This window comes from Ciona intestinalis, chromosome 1 (assembly GCF_000224145.3).
Source record: "Ciona intestinalis chromosome 1, KH, whole genome shotgun sequence".
Classification (NCBI taxonomy): domain Eukaryota; kingdom Metazoa; phylum Chordata; class Ascidiacea; order Phlebobranchia; family Cionidae; genus Ciona; species Ciona intestinalis.
In genome coordinates, this window is record NC_020166.2 from 5,789,954 (window position 1) to 5,811,338 (window position 21,385).

At 35.5% G+C, this 21,385-nt stretch overlaps 3 protein-coding genes across 5 annotated transcripts in view; all 3 read right to left on the reverse strand.

Moving 5' to 3' along the window:
- LOC100181333 (thiamine transporter 1-like) overlaps window positions 1-4,261 on the reverse strand; it is a 10,487-nt gene extending 6,226 nt beyond the window's left edge. The window contains exons 1-8 of one of the 2 annotated variants that reach the window (XM_002131022.5): window positions 4,073-4,261; window positions 3,873-4,018; window positions 3,689-3,808; window positions 2,621-2,981; window positions 2,220-2,445; window positions 1,741-1,933; window positions 1,204-1,359; window positions 277-469 (exon numbers count right to left, since the gene is read on the reverse strand). In XM_002131022.5, coding sequence (XP_002131058.1) covers window positions 337-469; window positions 1,204-1,359; window positions 1,741-1,933; window positions 2,220-2,445; window positions 2,621-2,981; window positions 3,689-3,808; window positions 3,873-4,018; window positions 4,073-4,186 — 1,449 coding nt within the window. In that variant the 5' untranslated portion in view covers window positions 4,187-4,261 and the 3' untranslated portion in view covers window positions 277-336. Of the gene's footprint in view, window positions 1-276; window positions 470-1,203; window positions 1,360-1,740; window positions 1,934-2,219; window positions 2,446-2,620; window positions 2,982-3,688; window positions 3,809-3,872; window positions 4,019-4,072 lie in introns of those variants that run through there. The other variant, XM_026834709.1, reaches the window with a different exon arrangement.
- A 1,334-nt stretch (window positions 4,262-5,595) lies between these two features.
- LOC100176663 lies at window positions 5,596-14,636 on the reverse strand. 2 transcript variants are annotated; one of them, XM_018812996.2, is made up of 21 exons: window positions 13,975-14,636; window positions 13,637-13,763; window positions 13,398-13,559; window positions 13,208-13,344; window positions 11,310-11,985; window positions 11,114-11,239; window positions 10,907-11,045; window positions 10,251-10,462; window positions 9,973-10,062; window positions 9,617-9,821; window positions 9,186-9,380; window positions 8,521-8,630; window positions 8,074-8,251; window positions 7,917-8,007; window positions 7,590-7,835; window positions 7,414-7,490; window positions 7,145-7,351; window positions 6,872-7,086; window positions 6,624-6,775; window positions 6,413-6,562; window positions 5,596-6,014 (listed from the first exon to the last, which is right to left on the reverse strand). In XM_018812996.2, exons 1-21 carry the CDS (start codon window positions 14,193-14,195, stop codon window positions 5,801-5,803), a joined length of 3,930 nt encoding a protein of 1,309 aa, XP_018668541.1. In that variant the 5' UTR covers window positions 14,196-14,636; the 3' UTR covers window positions 5,596-5,800. The 2 variants fall into 2 exon arrangements, with proteins under 2 accessions (XP_018668541.1, XP_002125800.1); XM_002125764.4 differs by lacking the exon at window positions 9,186-9,380.
- A 98-nt stretch (window positions 14,637-14,734) lies between these two features.
- Window positions 14,735-20,866, reverse strand: LOC100178986 (procollagen-lysine,2-oxoglutarate 5-dioxygenase 3-like). Its single transcript, XM_002131128.5, has 18 exons — window positions 20,413-20,866; window positions 19,852-19,949; window positions 19,286-19,422; window positions 19,114-19,228; window positions 18,842-19,003; window positions 18,415-18,478; window positions 18,168-18,265; window positions 17,962-18,063; window positions 17,644-17,772; window positions 17,161-17,282; window positions 16,922-17,027; window positions 16,696-16,817; window positions 16,302-16,446; window positions 16,017-16,130; window positions 15,745-15,918; window positions 15,516-15,662; window positions 15,334-15,459; window positions 14,735-15,243 (listed from the first exon to the last, which is right to left on the reverse strand). The coding sequence occupies exons 1-18, from the start codon at window positions 20,483-20,485 to the stop codon at window positions 15,088-15,090; spliced, it is 2,190 nt and encodes a 729-aa protein (XP_002131164.1). The 5' UTR covers window positions 20,486-20,866; the 3' UTR covers window positions 14,735-15,087.
- Window positions 20,867-21,385: the final 519 nt, after the last annotated feature.

Sequence of the window (21,385 nt, forward strand, 5' to 3'; positions counted from 1 at the left end):
GTTAGCGCCCCTGCCTGTAACCCAGAGGTAATGGTTCAAGGGCTCGTCGCTGCTACCATTGNGGGCGTATGTGTCCCTTGGCAAGACACTTAACGGCAATTGCTCCAACCCAGTGGTCAATAATGGGTTGTCCAAATTATCAGTCATACATAAAAAAATAACAAAAAAAAACCCAAAAATAATTACCCACAAAGTACCATGACTCGCAAGCTGGCACTAGGTGGTAAATCCGTGTTATAACAACTGTCGTTTTCCGGCCACGCAAGGATAAAGTAAGTTACATTCATTCAAGATATTTGAATATTTCATGATAAAAGTGTCTCCTCTTTTCCCATCCTAACCGTATACAGATTGTACATCAATTATAATTGAAGTCGATTTAAAACTGCTGCTACTACTGAAACTGTTCTTGCAGAGAAAATAAACTCCATGAAGAAGGAATATTACAGCGATGATTGCGAAGTAGCCACTGCAAAATTATTACAATTTGAGACAGTTTAGGGGATATTCTGCTGCATTTATAAATTATCACTAATAAATTTTTAGCATTTCTGAAAAACTTTAGTAAAATGCTAAAATAGGACTCATCATGTTTTTAAAAGGATTTTAAACGTTAGTCTATTTTTAAACATGCTTTAATTGTTAAAATTTGGATTGATATTAAACAGTTATGAAATACTATTCATGTGGTACAGATATTGAGATATATATATAATTTGGTTGAAAATAGGATAACATACTATTTACATAAACCCACTAACATGTCAATCTTAAATAAAGCTAAAAAATTCACAAACAACACTGATAACTCAAATATCAAACATTCAAGTCTGTTGGTATTTAACCAAAGGCTTTGTATTATGTTCAATTGAATAACCATGTCATTTGCTGATAGTTTTAAATGGTAATTTCTAGCAATCAAAAGATTGGCGAAAGGATTACAAGAACTGGTACAATGTAAATATTGGAGCAAATATGCTTATCAAATATTCAAGTATATATATATATATATATATAGTTTGGTTTTTGAAAATTTATCCTTTTTACTGCAATAGCAAACAAATACACCTTATGTGAATAATGATATGCCAAGTTTCAAGATGAGAGTAAACAAGGAATGTAATCAAAGCATTAGTTTAATATTTAATTAGCTATAATTTGTAATAACATTCACTAAAATAAGCAAAATATAATTGCAATAACCTGTATATAATAAATTGAGTGTTGACATCCAGACCGAATCCAGCCTTGTCAATTAGAATGACAGTAAGTACTGTATTAAGAAGGACAGCAGTGAATGTGTTCACACCAAAGACCAAAGCAAAACGTTGAGTATTGAGACCAACAGCAAGTTGAAACCTTTAATAAAACATTAGGTCAGTGGTTCTTAAATACTTCGTGTTGCGACCCGCCAGCCTACAGTTGTATTTGTTGATTTAATCAAATATTAAGTGGCGTGTGGGTTAGCTTGCTTTCATAAAATTCAAGTGATATTGGAAAATTTTATATTGAGAAAATCACGAAATTGCATTTCTTTTTGGATTATTTGTCAAATGCTTGAATTCTGACTTGCTCAAGGACCATTTGTGTCAGTTGTTTAGATTCCAAGTTGGTAACTGGTGTGTTGGTATGAAGTTTTCCTGCTTAATTAAATTAACATTGGCCCGCCGGTAAAAAATATTTATTTAAAAATTGTGAGATTAAAACATTAACACTGTTTTATAAATCTGTATCACTTACTGGGTAATAGTGATGACAAAGTTGTACAGTACAATAAATCCCACAAATGCAGCATAACATAGCCAGATATCTGTTGTCCAATACATCAGCAAAAGTAAGCCACACTTGCATAGAGAGCAAAGTCCAAGGGCAATCTCTCCCCATCTTGTCCAGTTTAATTTGATAAATCCAACACAAAATGCTCCCAGTGCACCTGAATTGATTAGAACGTTAGAAATATGCTAAAAATAAGGCATTAATATTTACCCACAAAGTAACATACTTGGTATGTGCTAAGCTAGCACGAGGTGTATGAAACAAAACACCAGTGTTTAATAACTGCCCTTTTTCTGGCCACGCTAGGATAAGGTTACATTTATTTATTCAATTAATGTTGGTTATAAAATTAGTTTTGGTTGAATATACACCGTGTCTGATCAGAACAAGCAGCACAGCCTCATACTTTCCAACAGCCATCAAGGATTCACTGGTCATTATACCTAGCACTGTAGCAGCTGCTTCAACTGCACCATTATACACCTCCCCTTCTGCACTTGAGTAAATTGTTTCCCACAGATTCTGAGCATAATTCACCACAAGCAGCCAACCACATGTAGACAAGGCCCACCATACCGACCAACGCAATAACACAGTGTTCATGTAACAACTTTTTACATCTGCCCACAACCTGACCAGAACTCCTTTCCAATCTATTTTAGATTCGTTCTAGAAAATAAAAACAGTAGGTTTTTTAGCGATGCTTGATTAAACAAACAATTAAGCATTATGTATCTTCTTAAACCACTGACATTTGTTAAATAAAACAACTCAAATAAATATTAAATACAACAGGCAAAAATAAAATAGTTTCTTTACAAATCTAAAAAAATATAGAAGTTACTTTGGGATTTGGTTTTGGAGCTAAAAAAGTAGGCCCTCTTTCTTCAATGGTGATCCCATCTGCATTAACCTCACTTGCTTTTTCAGCAGGATTCTCCTCATTTAGATACGTGCTCTCAATTGAACCACTCATATCTTCTTCCTCAGTAAAAAAGAAGAGCGTTTTCTTTGGCATTGGTAAAAACCAAGATATTACGAATGCAATAGATACATTCACAAGAGAAAATATGTTTAAGTCAAAATATGTAACATCGGCGAAGAGAACCAAAAGTTGACCAATGAGGGAACCAAGGAAGAGTCCAATGAGTGTGGTAGAACGCACATATGATGTCACACGTTGGTAGTGCTCTTGCTTTACAATGCTGTAAAATAACAAGAGATCAAAAATCTAATGCGTGAGCTTGTTAATAAAACTAATTAGCATAGTATTAATTAACCCTTTTACTAGAACCGTCGACTGAGCTCGATCAAAAACTTTTAATGCGTCCCCACTTAAATGAAAACAGTTTGATTCAGGCATGAATCGATGTGAGGATTCCTTATCTCATCAATACGTGGCCTCCCAAATTTCCAGACAATATAAGCGCTGTCTCGACGGTGCTGATTACAAGATCTATTGGCCTAACGGTTATATCGCGTGCTTTACTAACGTCATGTCCCAGGTTCGATCCTCGCTTGCCGTAACCATTATTCTGGATTTGTTTTCTTGGTTTCAATTCTGAAAATTTAGTCTAAAAATTATAAATATATATTATGATTTGATTTCAATCAGGAGATTAAAGAATAAATGCTAGAATTAAAAATTGAGGTAAGTGCGGAAAAAAGTTGTCCAAAAAACAACAACAAAAGAACAACTGTTCGACGAAAAAGGATCTATATGACCACTAACGTGCTCAATAGAAATTAATAAAATGTAATAATAAATTGTATATATTGCTGGTAACTTAATTCTATATTGTTAAGTTCTTATCTTAGGTACTGGAATTCAGGGCACGGTCCTCTTATTACCTTAATCTTGGTTGTAATACAATGTAAGCATTTTTATTAAATATATACAATAATATACTACCTGTAGATGTAGGAATAGTATCCAATTTCTCCGGCAGTTGCAATAGCATAACTGACTTGCATCACTTGCATTAAAGGAACTTCTTGGGCAAATAACAACAAAATCCAACATCCAATATATCTGTTCAAAAGCAATGAATTATTCTAAAACCAAAGCTTTTGCAAATAGTTTCGAATATAGTTACCCAAGTCCTTGCATTAAGATCACAGGTTTGTACTTTACATAATCGGTGAGCAGGAACACGGGTAGGAGAAAACAAACATAGGCATAAGTCCATACTGGATAGATTTCATTAACCACTTCAAATTCAGTGAAATTCTTGCTGAGGCCCTGTTTTCAAACTAATATAAAAAGTCTAATAAAACACTATCCAGGATAACTTACCATTAAATACGGAGTAAGAAAGGGCTCTGATGGCTTCATGTAGCTAAATATACCATAAACGCAAAGTAGTACAGTTGGTTTTAGCCAAGACCTATCGCTAGCGGCAGATTCCATTTTACCTGTTAGTTCTGAAACGTAAAATCGTTTAACTTATTACTGTGGTAAGTATGCTAGCACCCCTATCTGCGAGTCTTAAAGGCCGAGCCAAGACTGTGCTGTTGGGACAGTTACTCTTGTACGTCAATTTCCCTTATCACACGTTTCTGCCAACGTGGTTTCCGCCATCTGCAACGTGGGGGCTTTCCCGCAAACATTTTCCTTAAATTTTAATTTGCTTTCAGCAAAGCATAAAGATATATATTCAACTGCCATAAAAATGTAAACACTTGCTGCATAACTTGTCATCTAATTCCACCGTGTGTTACCGGTACCTCAGCGAGACAAAAGCTTACGCAATGATTATGAAATGTTCTGACGTAATCGTTACACAGCTTGTGACGTCATTATCAGCTACTCATATATTACGTCAGCACCACTTTGCGTCTATCGAGTAGGACATCTATTCGACTTTAGTCACGCCGTGTTTCACGACATAAACAACAAGAGATCACAGATCTAATGAATGAGCACGTTTTTAACTAGCTAATGAATGAGCACGTTTTAAACTAACTTTTAACATATAATATATTAACAACGGTCTGTGGAAGTCGTAAAGATAGTAAGATATGGCTTTATATTTATTTAAATGTTCTTTGTTTACTACCAAATGAAAAGAGAAAACTGAATAAAAAGTTGTCCCTTCTTCCCCAACCCTACTGTATTAATTAACCATTTTACTACAACGGTCGACTGGGCTCGGTTAAATTCAGTATGGTTTATAAAACTATGCTGAGTTCAAAATATTTTATAGATTGCAATCATTTCAATTAAAGTTTAAGCGGTATATTTTGAATTTAGCGCTTTTGATCAAAAAGTAAAGTAATCGGTAATTAATCGCTAATTATGCGATTTAAATCTAAAAATGTAGTTTAAAAATTATAAATTATGATTTGATTTCAATCAAGAAGTTAAAGAAAAATGCTAGAATTAAGATAAATGCGGAAAAAATTCGCGCAAAAACCCACAACAACAACAACTTTTCGACGAAAAAGGATCTATATGACCCCTAACGTGCTCAAAAACGAGCAACCCACTATTCCCAGCTTAAAACCTGCTTTCAATGTATTCCTTTTCGTGCCAGTTTCAGTTCCACTATAGCATATGATTAATCTTAGAAAATTCCTATTCGGAACCTAAAATGTAAGAGAGGTAGTTGGGTTGGGTAAGATGGGACACTCTCCTTTCTTCTCCCATTGGTAGTAAAAGAAGAATATTTACAGAATTCTTGAACGGTAGCACCTTGACTCTAAAACGGATTTAATAAATGTTCAAAACAAGATTAAAAGGAACGGTAATAGAATGCTATCTGTTTCCTATCCTACCCTATATATGTGCGGCTATTATCCTACATCACCATACAAGAGTTTGTTTGTAGTATGTTTTAAAATACAATATAGAAAGCATATGATTTACACACTGTACAGAAGCAGGATATACATATAACATCACGACTATGCTTATATATAAAAGGAATCGAATTTCATACAAATGGAACAAATATTACTAAAATAGGTGTTATTTCTTGAAAAGATGGCCTGTAACTGTTTAACTAAACTGCAAGGCTGAACTTCATTGTACAATGCATTTGCTGATTTCGCGTTTAGCTCGAGCTCTAAGCTTTCTCATTTCGATGTCGTCGCCGTCAATTACTAAACCCATCTCGCAAATGTCGTGACACCCCTGGTAATCATGTTTACTGAACGCCTCCACCGCTTGCTGGTAAAATATCGAGCACAGCACCGTTCGTCCAGGCTTTACATGGATAAGGGATATGGCTTGGTGTCTGAAAAATCAAATTGTAAAAAAAACTATCAACAAGTTTGATCTTTTCAGCATATCTACACAATAAATTCTTTACATATGATATAGGATGGGGAAGATGGGACATCCTTTCATTCTATTTTCCCCCAATTTGTCCATCCAATTTGGTAGTAAAATAAGAACATTCAAAGAAATATAAAGCGTATTATCACGACTTCTATGAACCGTTGTTAGATGCTGGTTAAAACACGATCAAGATATTTGAATATGAATATTCCGTGCTAAAAGTGTCTCCTACTTTCCCACCCCACCGTATATACAGATTATACAATAATTATAATTGAAGTCGATTCATTTACCACAACGTGACCATTTAAATATTATCCGCTGGGTAATAAATTATAAAACTGTTAGTTATACCTTTCTAATTCTATTGCTTGCATGAAATCTTTACACGCAAGAAATTCCTTTCCAGTTACAAGATGTAGGTTACCCCTTACGCAGTAATCGTTAACTTGAGGTCTGGTAGCGGTCTCTTTTATAACTTCAGAAATATCCGCAATGGCCTTGCTGTTAATAGTAAACAATAATCGATTATGATCAATTCGACTAAAAAAGTTTAATAAATTACCTATTTTCTCCCATTTTTAAAAGACACCTAGAACGCCTCCGCAACTTGTCTATCTTGGACGATGGATCAGTTAAAAGACTCAAGCTGTAGTAACTACGAGCCTCTGCGTACTTGTCAACAGATATCAAAGCTTCTGCCTGTTTTATCGTTTCCTATATAGAATGGAAACAGGTATTTAACCAAACATTTCGTCTTGATACTGTATTTTAAAATTAATACGATACTGTTTCCTAAATAAAAAGCAATACCTCCGCCAATTTACGTCGGCGACTTGAGTCAATGGCTTTCAAAACATAGAGTAAACCATTTTTATCGACATCTGCCAAGGAGCTTAATAACGCTGATGCCATCTGAAACCGGTTCATTTTAACGTTGATCAGGCCAGCACGCGCCACTGCTGTGACGTCATTTGGTGACAAGTCCATAACGAGTTGCAGATGACGTAATGCTTCGTCAAATTCGCCTAATGTTGAAAAATTGGTTTAAGCGATTGGAAATTTGTTAAATGCTAGGACCTCTACCTTTAACTATCAAAATATCGGCATACATTCCGTGCCATGTCGGGTTTGAATTGTCAACGGTTATAAGAAGTTTTCCTAGTCCCATTGACTTTTGAAGGATCTCAGCCTTTTCCATGCCACTAATGATATCATCGTATGTTGACACCGAAGTCGCTGTGGTGGCGGTGGACCCACGGCTAGTGTGACGTGACATTACAGGATTGTTTTCTAAGTAAGGTATTATAGTTTTATGTTTGTACATGTATCTATATAGACACCTAATAAATTACCTCCTTCCTGATCGTGGACATATGTGTTTTCTAATGCTATCAACGCCTCTTTTAAATCTCTTTTACTTGCAGCTGATCTGTAAAAGAACAGACATTTACCGCGTAATTATTTAAGTGACTTCTAGAATTTCGAAAATTTGTCGAAAATTTTGTATGTTTAGAAAATTTGTATTTACTTGTGTAGTCTTTTCTTATTGGGATTTAGTGGATCGCTGACTTCTAGGGAATCATCCGTATCTTGCTGGTTATCTGCGCTATTCGACGCAATATTTGTAGGTGTAATGTCATCAACGTTTCTGTCGGTAGGAGGAGCCAGTGATTGACTACCGTCGTTCGGAAGAGGGGAAGGTAAATGTATTGATGAGAGAGACGAAGTTCGTGAAACATCTTCACCCGGTTTATTCAAAGTTTCATCAAGCATGCTATTGGTAAAAAAGCGCAGTTAAAAAATGTATTAATACTGTTGAAAATATTTCAGGATTAGAATCTTGAAGGTAGTGTACCTTACTGTCGAAGCAGAGCCCCCGGTGTTGAGTCTGTCTGTAGAACCAGATTTGTATCCATAATTCAGCAGCAAAACAACTACTCTGTGATCTAAACGGTAAAAAAGTGGCAGAATATATCACATTTGTCGACAATTGACCACAAATATGTTCGTACCTATCCAGAACAACAGAAGTTTCTTTGCCTCGTCCGGTAAACCTAGAATGTGATCAGTAACGGCGTATATGTCAAGTTCGCAGGCAGAAGTGACATCATTAACGCAATCGTACTCCTCACCAAGAGCCAATCTCATAAATGCTCTCCCACATAGTCCTTCGACGCATAGTGGATTCACCTATTGAGGACCTTTTTGAATAGGGCTGAGCCACATTCGAAACGCACTATAGAACGCCGTTGCAATAAATATTTTAAGTTTATCGGTATATAGCGTTCTGACAATTACGAGACAATTAAAGCCCTATTACAATATTTTAATAGCTTCTACATTTAAATTAACGTACAGTTCCAACCGATTGCCTTAAAAATTCAATCCAGATATACCTCACCTTCATATTTTTGTAAAATTTAGACTGTTACTCAGTTCATATGTTTTATCATATATACCTCAATAGCTGCGGAAAAGTCAAGAACGGCTGCTCTTTGGTCACCTAAATGAGCCATGCACTCCGCTCTTGCAATGTAAGAACGATAAACTCCAGTTCCGCCATTTAACCCTGGAAGTTAAAACCAGTCAGCAATCATTTTACTGACATTTGCAACCATGTATGAAATATTTATATACATTATAGACTACGGTGCAAAATGCTTTGCATTTTACACAAACATCTAGAAGTCAACGTTTAAATATTTAGTAATAGTAAGTATCCTCTGCTACCAAAACTATAGAAGACATATTGTTTAAGATTGTTATAGTAGAATGGGGAAAGGGTGGGGAAAGATGGGACACTTTTTCATTCTATTTTCTCGTACCATTTGGTAGTAAACAAACAACATGCAAAAAGTATAAAACCGTATCCTCACGTCTCCCATACACCGTTGTTAATTGTTTAAAACTTGATCCAGTATTTGGATATTATGTGTTAAAGGTGTCCTATCTTACCCCACCCTACTATATATACCGATAAAGTATATATGAGAGTAATCGTCAACTTAGTGATTTTTGAACAGTTGTAATTAGTTAGGAGCATGTCGGTTAGTCTAATACCACAGAAACAGCACACATCACAGAAAATTCTTTGGTTAATGTCAAGCGGCGCCATCGAGCTTACTTCTGCGCTTTATCTTTTGCCGGTGGAATATTTCGCTAGGCTCAAACCGGAATTTGAGTGGAGGAATAACAAAGGAGTTGTAGGAGAGCGAAGAAGCTAAGGACCAAGCCGAATTGGACATTTTGTCCGATTTCCGGTGAATTCCAACCAGGCATTTGGCATCCGTCAGCAAAAGCCAAAGCGAAGTCGAATTCTCTGACGGAAGGAAAGAGTGGAAGAAATAGGAAACAACTCAATATGAAGTGAAACAAACAAGGAAGGGACCGTTCCAAGATGATTAATGGATTTAGAAAAGGTTTGGTTACAATTTTAGGACGATCGCGTCAGTTTATATGTTTTAACAGAAAGAGGCAGAATGTATGGAGAAAAGACAACACTTCAACTGCCAAAAGTCATAATTCTACCATGCACAAACTTCACACGGTACCAACCTTCAAGCACAAGATCCGTCCCACGACAGCAAAGTATTGCGAGCGTAAAGCATTCGACCGCCCGCCGTACAGTCGCAGGATCCCTTTCTTTGTGCAAACTATCTATTCCATAATGATGTGACTCATCAGAGAGACTTGCACGCTCACTGATCGGGATGTCTCTCAGCAGGGAAGATACGACGCGTTCGCCTTTTGTTGACAAGACCTTGTTCCGAAAAATCATTTACTTGGCTTGTTTATGGCAGAATTTAACACAACCATAAACACTTGCACTCGTTTAAACTATTTATTATAATCGACTACACTGTTATTAATTTCATTGCACGAAATACTCGCAAGTTATAATTAACGCATACCTCGATAAGTGCAGACATTCCTTCATCGATTCGTTTAGTAAAAATCTTCATGAGTCCAAGATGTAACTTTATAACATGGAGGTCCAATGCCTGAAAATATTTGTATTCATATATAGAAAGGCTGTGCTCTTATATGTCCTATAGGATAAGTGCGAATAAGACATAGGTTTCATTAGCCTGTGTTTTGTCGGTATATTAAACGAATATGGGCAATGTTGATTTGTGGGCTTATACGTGTTAGAAATGTTTTAATTATATAAATAAGAAGCGAATTATACTTGTGGGTGATCTTGGAGCATTTTCTTCAGCTTTGTTTCCGCATCGTTGGTACAGCCTGCATGAAACATGGCGTGCGCCATAAGGATGTGGGCAGACTGATCAGCTGGATTTAGCTTTGTTAGCAGTTGAGATAAACTTAGTGCTACAGCGAGTGAGCTGTCCTTTTGTTTAATTATCACTTCCTCAAGCGAAATGTCATCCGTCCGCGGAGCTTGAAAAGCAAAGAAAATAAAACTGAAATGGTCTGTTTGTCGGTGAATTCCATATACTCTTGACTCGTGTTTGCCAAATATAAAGTAATTGGGCTGCATTGGCCTAATTAATTGTTCCAATTGTAGTTATTTACGTTTGAAATGCAACTTAACTTTAGATTGCGCACGATCGCAAAGTTTTTGTTACGTATGGAAACAAAGAATATACCATATGGGACCACTAAGTCAGTATTGTATAGTAGGACACAACGACATATACTTCCCTTGAAGTGTTAGGTGAAAGTTACACTTTTATGCTAAAGTTTCAAAGGCAAAACCGCCAGAGCATACATACACCATTTACATATGACTGTATAAACAAGTCCTTGATTACAGGGTCAACAATACATACGTTTGATGTCGAAATACTACACCAGACTATTTTATATCACACCGCACCCTACCTTTATCTTGTGGTAAAGGTGCATCCTGTAATAAACTTTTGGCATGGTCAAATAGAATCTGTCGGGTTCGTGTTCTCTGTACCAAAGGCTCCTTGCTCATTTGCGTAACAACAAGCTTCTGGTTAATCTTGCAAGCAGCCTATGTTGGAAAAATGAATGATCGCCCAAAAAAACAGCGTTTTTGTACAACATAAAAACACAAATTACCATTAAATCTTGTACAAGGGCAATATTATTGCCGTCTTCCATGTACATCATCGCACGTTCACACAGTAGACATACGTCACGGGGATTGTTGCGTAACAATGCGTCGTAATCTTTCTGCGCCTCTGCCTAAATTATAATTCAAGTTAGCACACTTGTTGTACACGTTATTACTGGTTGCATTTGATGATTAACTTACTTTGTTTCCTAGTTCGCGGTAGCAGAGTGCCCTGGCTGTTAGAATTGCAGTGTCCTGTGAGAAGTGAGTGTCCTCTAGTAGCTTGTCATATATCTTTACAGCCAGTTTATTTTTTCCCAACTTAGCATAGCACGATGCCAGTTTGAACTGAGCGTCTTTGCTGCTGGGCTGTAGTACCAACATAGCTCGGTACAAATCTGCCGAATTTCGAATGTTGTCCATTTTTGTTACAGTTTTAAATCTGTCCTCCGCAGAAAGTTTTGATGCACTTTTGTCCAAAAGCATATACAGTTCTAATATATCGTTAGTTTTGCTACCAAAAATGTCTTTGGCAATAGATAACGTTTTTTCCTTTTCGGAATATATTACATCAATTTCATTACTAGATGTAGAACTGTCTGGCCCTTTTTGGGAGAGGGCTATATCAGATGCAGCATTTAGGCCAGCAGTTATGTCGCTTATGGCTTGGTCAACTTGCTGTTTCACGATTTGGCATTCACTGCGTCGAAGTAAGGCTTCTGTGAGTTTCGCCGGATCCGGTTTCAGGTCTAAGTGCAGCACTTCAATCGTTTCCGTCAGCATTGCTAAAGCACGGTCGATTTTGTGCATTGCTTTCAGCCGTTCCGTGAATGTCATTTGCAGCCGAAAATCGTTTGGATCAAACGTGAGTAAAAATCTGTAAACATTAGTGGTTCCGGTTACACCCACAGCGCAAACACCATGCACCAATCTGTGTTGGTCTTAAAATAGATTTTAAAAATGAACTAGAAAAAATCAAGGGAAAAACGCCTGGGTAAAAAATCGCCCGTTTAACAATGCATGAGTTTTCCTATGAGAAAAAGTCACTGAGCTTTTTAAACTATATTAAAGAAAAAAATTAATTTTATATTTGATTTGTTAAAATGACTGCTTATTCTTTTTGAATATACAAAACAATCTTAAATATAAACTTTCTTATATATTTTTATTTTTTTGATTGAACCTATATGGCTACATAAACAAATAAAAAAAACACCAGTTTCCACTGTACCAGAAGGACATATTGAACAGTTTAATTAAAAAAAAAGTTAAAAAGCGACTATAATAAAAGCGTGCCGAGTCGGCGAATTACGTATAGCTATGTTCAATCGAAATATTAAAACATAATAAAGTATAGTACCGTGGGGTGAATAGGACACCTTTAGCACATATTATCCAAATATTCTGATCGTTTTTTTAATTCATTAAGAACAGTCTACGGCCGCCGTGAAGATACGGTTTAAGCATTCTTTGTATGTTCTCTTTTTAGTACCAAATAGGACGAAAAAATAGAATAAAAAGGTGTCCCCTCTTCCCCCGTCCTACTATATGTTTAACGATTTTGTTTGAATATCCTTGAGTAGTTTAGAAACTAGAAACGGTGAAACATTTTCTTATGGGAAATTCTGTGCATTTGCCCACGGCCGATTATTTTTACTGTAACGGTTAAATTTGGGGTTTGAAAACGCATTTTTTTTCAAAAGCCGATTTGAAAACTTTGGTGGTATCTTTATATTACAGTCTTGTATTTCTATCAATACACAATTTTTGATTTTTTGGTACACCCCCTTTGAATAAGCAAAGATACCTTTATATTTAAAATGTATATATGTTTTGAGAACACGTATAAGCTTTACGTCTTATAACATAATGGTGTTGGTATTCCATATACTTCGGTATGCTGCATCTGCTGAGTTGTTAAACAAGTGTAGACATATTACAAGGACCGTGGGATTTTACGTCTTTTTTACGTAATTTAATTGTATGTTTTATTATGGGCTATTATGTATCACTCGCAGGTGTAACCTTGCCTGGGTCTCGTGGGTCATTAAATCAACATAAACAATAAACATACCACAGTGGTGTAACTATATGCTTACCGACAACAATCTACAGTGAGCGCGAGCCATTGTTTATGTGCTTTCGTTTCTGCGGCTGATGTTGGCTTGGAAAATACACAGTTTTGCATTAGTTCCTTTATGCTGTCCAGGTGGTCACCCTGCTTGTTTCTAACCACCTAAAAAACACACAAATGGTAATTGAGTATTGTATAAAACAGCAAGTACTCACCTGCATGGTAATGTCTTTGTCCTTCAAGTAAGCTCGCAGGTAATCAGAAATCGCTTCCTTTTCCCTTCCCCCAAGCAACGTACGGGCAAGCGCTCTTTGCAAAAGTATTGGTGGCGTGTCTTGTGGGTACTGCTTTAAAATGGCGGTGCAGCTGTCGATCACCTGATGCGGTTGGATTATTGGTGATATCAGCGTGTAATATAAATCACTTGTCGGATAAGGTAAATAGAACATCATACCTGTTGGTACCGCTTCTCTCGCAATAACGGCTCAATTCTAGCGAAGCAAGTGGTTACAGCTTCCGGCTCGAGGCAGAATATGAACTCCCATATTTGGTCAGGTGTTGCCTGAACGCCAAGTTTTGATCTGAATGAAAAGGCTGGCTTACGACGCAAATATCAAACAGCAATTGGCGGTTATAGATTTATACAAAGCCTAAAATAGTAACATCAATTTAAGCCTGGCGGCGTTAACACTTTATGACGGTAAACGCGACGTATAATTATAAAACAGTTGGTGCATCTATTCCTAGAATTATAATTCGGAATTGTTATATCCTTACATATATACTACTTACTTGTCGGTAGTAGATTGTTCTTTGGGCTTTAACCAATTCTGCAAAATTTCTACACTTTCTGAACGTTGTTCCTCTGTGAACGTAGTTACATGTTCTTTCACGGAACTGCTATCCAAAATATGCCCTTGTAAGTACGAAGCTGTTGCCGCTGCAACGTTTCCAGCTGTGTACTTAATGTCTCCGTCCACACAAAAAGACTCTGCTTGATTAGAATCTGTCATTTTGTTTCTGTACAGGCAGCGCACTAATGTGCTTTAGGGACTTGGTTCGAAGGCACCTTCTCCTTGTTACGCCGCGTTGTCCGTTTCCACTGTTACTGTGTCTTGTGATATATCTCCACTGCCAATCTGGTCCAACAGTAATCGGAACCGATTGGGCTGACTCTTACCGCAACTATCTATTTTACTTCTTTCTCCTGAACAGTAGCATATCACTGTCACGTTACATGTTTTGGCACAATGAAAAACTGTTGACAGTAAGTATTCGAACGCGCGCCCAGCTATGCTAAATTTCGATGTACCGTTGAGCAAAACGGGTAATTAAATCCTAGCGGCACTCGCTAAAATGAACAGCGACTGCGGACGCAGAACCGTGTAGATGTTGACCCACGTGTTTCGGGAAATATGAAACCGTTCTTTTGTTGGCGGAACGAGATTTCAAGGTTTCTGAACGCATCTTTTCTTACTGTACTACACAGTACACAGACTACGCTTCACTCTTTATATCCTAGAAATCTAATTTCCAAACTTTCAATATTTCCTTGAATGCATGGGTTAGTATTTATTTGGCAATGCAATCTCCAAAAGGAAACATCGGTATAAAAAGCGTTCTATAGTAAACATAATACTTAGGGGTAAATCCTCAATTGGCAGACTCTTATACAGCAGCAAGTGCAAATGAAGTTTCTTGGTTTGTTTGCTACAATTTAAAACGTGTACCATGATAATACAAAATATTAATTAACAAAGTTACAGATTGATTTTATAAATACTATGATTTATACAAAAGTAAAATCTAATCAATTGTGATATAATGCCATGATTCAACAGAATAAAAAAAAACATTCTTTCTTCCATTTTAACTTTGCTTTCTACCCAACCAACTCATTTGAATTTACGGATCAACAAAGGAGACAGCAATGTATCGTGTTCCTTCCATTGTCTGCAGCCCTTCATGATAGTGAGTTAATCTACCGGGGTGGACAAGTGCGTACCCTTTAGGAATTTGTGTCACAGAGCAATCATATCGCAGAAATCGACATCCACCACCCTATTTTAAAATTTTAAATATAAAACACTACAGTAAAGTTTGTGAGTACATATTTTAAATGCAGTGAATGTATTGAAAACATTTGCTTACCTCGTAGTCTTCACCATATGTGTTCAAAGCTACGTTCATTGTCCATGTTGAAGAATCATGGTGTGGCCGTAGAAAAGACTGTTCACTTGGCCTATACCTCACCACGAACATCATAATAGAACTTGCCTGTATTATTATAGTATGTAGAGGATTCTCTCGACTTGTATAATTTGTATGCATACCTTTGTGTAATAGCCAGGATACACCTTCTGGATTATGTGAGTAGGATATGTTGCCAGCATATGAAGCCACTGTTTCTCATAATTAACTTGGTTCATGTGAATATCGACAGTGGGTACATTTTCGTATCCTCCAGCTAACCTATCATCCTGCAATAAAATCGATGTACTGTACTGTTACTGAAAAAAAATTTACAGACAGCAAAAAAGAGTCTTATTCATAGTTCTATACCTTGTTTTTACCACCTGACCATTCTCCGTGATTTTCCATGACATCAACAATTGCATCCGCCATTTCCTCAGTAAAGAGAGGGAACATATAAACATCTGGGCATGGCTGTGATACTTCAGTGTTTTCCAAGGTTAGATTCCAAAAGTCAGGATGAATGTACTTCTCTTCCCAATCCTGTACCATTGATAATGTAAATTAAATAATTTATCACAAACTAGTATTTGTGTTACTGTAAATGATATCACTCATTTTTTTAATATTAGTTCTGTTACCTTTTTATTGGTTTCAATTTGCCACAAATCTGGATGTACAGGGCCAGGATTAACATTTGCTTTTGACAACAAGCGGCCGAACTCTGCTTCATTTGTAACATGCAAGAATATACCCTGAAACAGATGTAAATTCATAATTCTTATTACTAAAGCAGATACTGCAGATTTGTAGATATATATTAAAAATGCAATCAAACAACACATGTATTTTGAAAAAAGTCATTACACTAATGTCACTAATAACTTACTTTTCATTTATATATCTTGCACAGTTTTAAATATTACCTCCTGTCGAACATGAGCACAAAATGCCATGTCAGCGTCCATATCTTCATAGAAATATGGCTGTGGTACACGGCTTAGTAAGAACCTTATTGTTTCACTTTTCATGAGGTACACAGAGCTTATGAAAGGAATGTTCCATATGCCACTGAAATAATTTTGACAATATTTAATATTATGCATGTGATAAAAATGTATTACACAACGTTGTTGCTTGTTGGTATTAACACCACATAATAAAATTTTAACAGTTGTCCATACATTGTTAACTGTTTATCAAAGATTTATGCAGTTATCTTTACTTTAAAATCCTCGAAAATTTTATAATTTTTTAAATTTCTAATTGGTAACACTTTTCTTACATACATTAAGAATGTAGTAAAAATAAAATGCTTACGTTCGTTCTCTATTTACAATGGAGATGTAGTCAGCTGATCTCGCATAGTAACCATCCGCATTCAAAGCTCCCCAAAAGTTGGACCACAGTTTTTCATGCAGTTTTACAAGTGGACCAACCACCTAAGTTTAAACAGTTAAACAATAATAAAAACATAAAAAAATGAAAATAAGAAAAAATATTGATTATAAAAATTCATATATTTTTTGCTGAAAAGATAACCAACCTGCTTATTCTTGGTCATAAGAAACTTAATAAGGCTAGAGTTTGTTATCTGTACATTGCCATCAATACTAAGCTGATAATCACAATTCTTAAGTATACAATGATCTCTGAAAAAAAAATTAAAAAATCATTTTTAATTTAAATGCAGAATAATAAAGTAATATCACATTAGCTTTTTTAAAAGAACTTCTATAAAGTACTTTTTATTTAAATAAAGAAACAAAATCCAATTAAACTTACAAAGCCATATTTCTAGCAGTTGCCTCATGAACACCATCGTGTGGTGAGATGACTTGAACACCTTGATACTTTACTCGGTGACGTAGCAAGAATTGTGAAACATAACGTTCTGTGTTCTCTTCCTGGAATGTATAAGGAAATAAAGGTAATGATAATAATGTATGCTCTAAAGTTTTTATGGGACTATGTCCCTGATGATATGAAAAATAAGTAATTACTAGTAATTAGTAGCATGATGAACTGTTTATAAACAACAGAAACGCAAATATTTTTAAAACAAAGTTAAATGTAATAACCAAAATGACATTAACGATAAAGGGTATGTGCGTATGCGTATGTCAAGGGGCACCATGTAAAAAACCTGAGATAACAAATCCAAGTATGGTAACATTTAATACATTCAGTGGGCTAAGTGCAATGCAAATATATGAAACACAAGTCATTAAAATATGTGGGGTAGGCATGAATCTGTCAAACACTTACATTTGTATGTATAAACAATGTAATTTTTGACTTTGGATAATCCAACTGTTGAATCCTTGAAAGAAACTCTGGGATAAACGGAGTGTTGGGCTCAATAAATATTGCAAGCTGAACTGTTGGAAGATTTTCCTGTAAACGAAGAAGTAAACCATGATATCACATTGTCACTTTTTTGTCTTCGTGGCAAGGAAAGTGCAGGAAATTTAAGTGGTAAACCTTTTAAAAAAGTCTTTTTATTTAGGTGCCATGTAGACAAACTAGTTGATTATACACCGCAGGTACAAAATATTGTACATGGTAAGTAAATACACAGCATACCTCTGCTTCTGGCAACTGCAGAAGGTTCCATTCACATTTCCTGCAGCCGAAATTGCTATGCCATCCATCAGGAATATAATTTGCCATGTAATTAAGCTCCAGCTGAGGAAATCAATTGAAGGGAGAATTGTAAAAATTAATTATTCATGCTTAACTTAACAGATTACAAGAATAATGGTATAGATAAACACAACATTAACACACACCTTTGACGGCCCATTTCCGTGAATAACAACTGGATAAGTCCTGTACACAGTATTTTGTATTCTTGAGAGGTCTCCTTGCTGAACTATTTCCAATTCACCTGTTCAGAAAATTGCTTGTTTAACAGTTAAAACTTGGCTTCAAAAAACTCTACTCCCAGAAGTAATAAAAATGTTCTTGATTTCCAACAGGAAATTGTAAACACAATATATTGGTATTTTTTATTTAAACAATCTTTGATGTACTTACTCTTGGCAAAATTAATATTTTGAACAAGTTGGCTTGTGTGATCTAACGTAGCATTAAGTTTAGCCTGAAATGAAACAAATATTAACATTAAATATTTATAGATTATAGAAAAATATCAGTATAAAGTAATAACAATTACTACATTGTAAACAACTAGAAATTCAAATTATTCATTAAAACACATATTCAAGCAGACAAGCAGTGGCAGACATCCCCGCGGGGGCAGTCACTACCCTTCCTCTATGAAATAAATACACAGCATTATAATATAAATAATTCTTTTTCTAGAACTTTTCTTTGTTTTGCTTTCAGTAAAATTAAGTTTGTCTGTTGCTGTTTACAATTACAAGCTTGGACCTTTACCCAGATATTAAAATCAGACAAACCTTAGTGGTAGTTCTATTATATTTTTATCACAAATATGTACCCTGAGAGTAGTGTTAAGGTATATCTTTGTGTAGTACAGTTGGTCATCAAAAGTGTCTGAAATGTCCTGCATATTAATGGCCTCCCAAAATGTTGGTGCATAACCAATGATTCCACCAGAGCACAAAAATCGCTTGCCCACTGTAACTTCTGGATACAAATCCTGTAAGGTTTTTAAACATTATCACTCCGAGAACAAATTTTCATAGTTTCTAACTTATACACTTATCAGAAAACATTTGTACATTCAAAATTAACATCAACACATTTCACCTTTAGAGACGCATCTGGCCATATTGTTGACTCTGCCGAAAAGACTAATTTTGCATTGAACTTATTAAACTTGGACATTATCTCTTCCTTGCCTCCAGTAAACACCACATCATAGCTGAAGAAGATATTTTAGATATTACTTTTTTATGCCACATTTTTTGCAGTAACTTACCTATCTGTGAAAAACAGGACCAGGTTGGTGTTGTCTTTGTAACTTTCCAAACTTCGTTTTAACATATTGATTTTCTGTCCTCCCCCCATACCTCTACTTAAATCTCCACCAACCCATTCCTCATGCATTCCAATCACCTAAGAATATGAACGTAGTGTTCAATATACGATAACCCTTTGGGGTTTAAAATTTAATTAACATGGTTAACTCTGGTATGAATGGCCATGTAGGCTAAATTTGAACACAGAACATCATGTTACCACCACCAGTCCACCAGGTTGATTTAATTAAATTATGTAGACTAATTATCAATTTATACCAAAATTCCTAGTTTCTTATTGGACTCTTTGATCATAATAACAAAGGTTGGGCTATATTCATTAAAATATTGCAGGGATGAGAATTAATGACATTGACATATAAAATACATACGATATTTAGGGTAATAAAACTATCTAGTCTATATGTTTTAATATTCTTTTATACAATATTCAATTCATTAGTTTAACGGTAAAATGTCAATTCATGCTTAACAATATATGTACATACTGGAAAACATAACTAACCAAAACGGTTAAGTTAAAATAATCAAGAGACTCCTTGAACCTCACGAACCCATCAGTTTCATCGGTTGCTACAGTTACTATCAAAAGTTCAGTCGTTTCTAAATAACAAAAGTTATTAATTTTGTTTTGCAGGTTGATTTTTCTACATTTCATCATGACTGGGGAAAGAGGTACCTACTTCAGCAAAGTTTTGAAATTATTTTGCAAAGGTAAATGGTTTGATATGAAAAATAATTTCCATGCCATTAATTCATTCGGTGCACTTTATGATAAATAAGTAGTAGCCTGACAGAACATGCCATGAAGTTTGTGGTAAATAGTTTTATAACACAAAATAACAAGCTAAGTTGAAACAATGGATACAGTAATTGGAATGAACACTACAAAAGAAAGTTACAGAAACTAATAATTATACTTTGTATATAACACAACATTAATTTTTATTTATCTTTTCAAATAAGAAAGGGAAGATAAAATAATTAGACCGAAGCATAGAATAAACAATGCAACCACAGTCTTTAAAAACATGCTATAGGTAAAATATATCATTTATTGACTTACCTTGTGATTTGGCATGTTCAATCGATAAAAACAAACAGAACAAAGTTACAGAAACACTCAACAGGGAGACCATGTTTCTGTTTACAAAGTAATGTATTAACCTTACCAACAGAATTGTAACAAATAATATGGATGTTACAGTTAACTTTTTTCCAAATGGTAGGAATTTATTGTTATGTGATACTAAACACTACACATAATGGACTTGCACCCAACTATGGAATATAAGACTGTAAACAGTGCAGTATAATTGTTGCTGTCAATACACTGTCTGTATTTCATAAATCCGTGTGGGATTGATAATTGATTATCACCATAAATATGCCACACTAGTATGTTTTACTGCAAGACAACAGTATGTCTTCAGACCTTTAATGATTCGACAAAGCTAATAACCGAAGTTCTATTCTTTACTTTGTAATGCTACTATACTACTGTGGCCCTCTCTAAAGTTCTATCCTTTACCATGTAATGATGCTGTACTACCATGGCTCTCTCTTTATAAAAAGTTGCCTACGTGAGCAACCCGACCAACCACAGCGCGTCTGCTACGGAAACGCAGCGATTTGTGCGCTTCAATTAGGTCATGCTCTAGTCTGTATTTGACGTCTCGTCGCTGACTCTTCTTTACCAAATAGTGGGAACGCGGTAAAGACCAGCTTCGCCTTCTGAACAAGGGCGCAAACTTCGGAAGCCCCGGGAGATTCTTTGCACTCGCAGAAACAAACGCTTGTTGTTTGTTTCACGCAGTTGCATTCACAAACGAAATCCGCCGCTTAGCACCTACTTTCTATTTACCTCTTGAATAGATTTAATCTAATTCAATTTAATCAACTTTTTTACAAGTCTTCGATACGAAAGAAAGTTACCTTTTCGAGGCGGGCTAACCAAAAATCTTACGGAATGTCTCAAATATATTTATTAATAACTACAGCAATCATTTCTATTTAAAACACTTGTTATTAAACAAAGT

What these genes read in the sequence shown, in the direction of transcription:
- LOC100176663 (XM_018812996.2), bottom strand. Translation starts at nt 14,195, where the DNA reads ATGACAGATTCTAATCAAGCAGAGTCTTTTTGTGTGGACGGAGACATT. An exon ending in GCAAAAGATAAAGCGCAGAA is followed by an intron (nt 8,631 to 9,185) that starts GTAAGCTCGATG and finishes TTTAACTTCCAG; the next exon opens with GGTTAAATGGCGGAACTGGA. An exon ending in CGATATTTTGATAGTTAAAG is followed by an intron (nt 7,087 to 7,144) that starts GTAGAGGTCCTA and finishes TTTCAACATTAG; the next exon opens with GCGAATTTGACGAAGCATTA.
- LOC100178986 (XM_002131128.5), bottom strand. Translation starts at nt 20,485, where the DNA reads ATGGTCTCCCTGTTGAGTGTTTCTGTAACTTTGTTCTGTTTGTTTTTA. An exon ending in CATTGTTTATACATACAAAT is followed by an intron (nt 17,283 to 17,643) that starts GTAAGTGTTTGA and finishes TATACATTCCAG; the next exon opens with GAAGAGAACACAGAACGTTA. An exon ending in TTATGACCAAGAATAAGCAG is followed by an intron (nt 16,818 to 16,921) that starts GTTGGTTATCTT and finishes GTTTAAACTTAG; the next exon opens with GTGGTTGGTCCACTTGTAAA.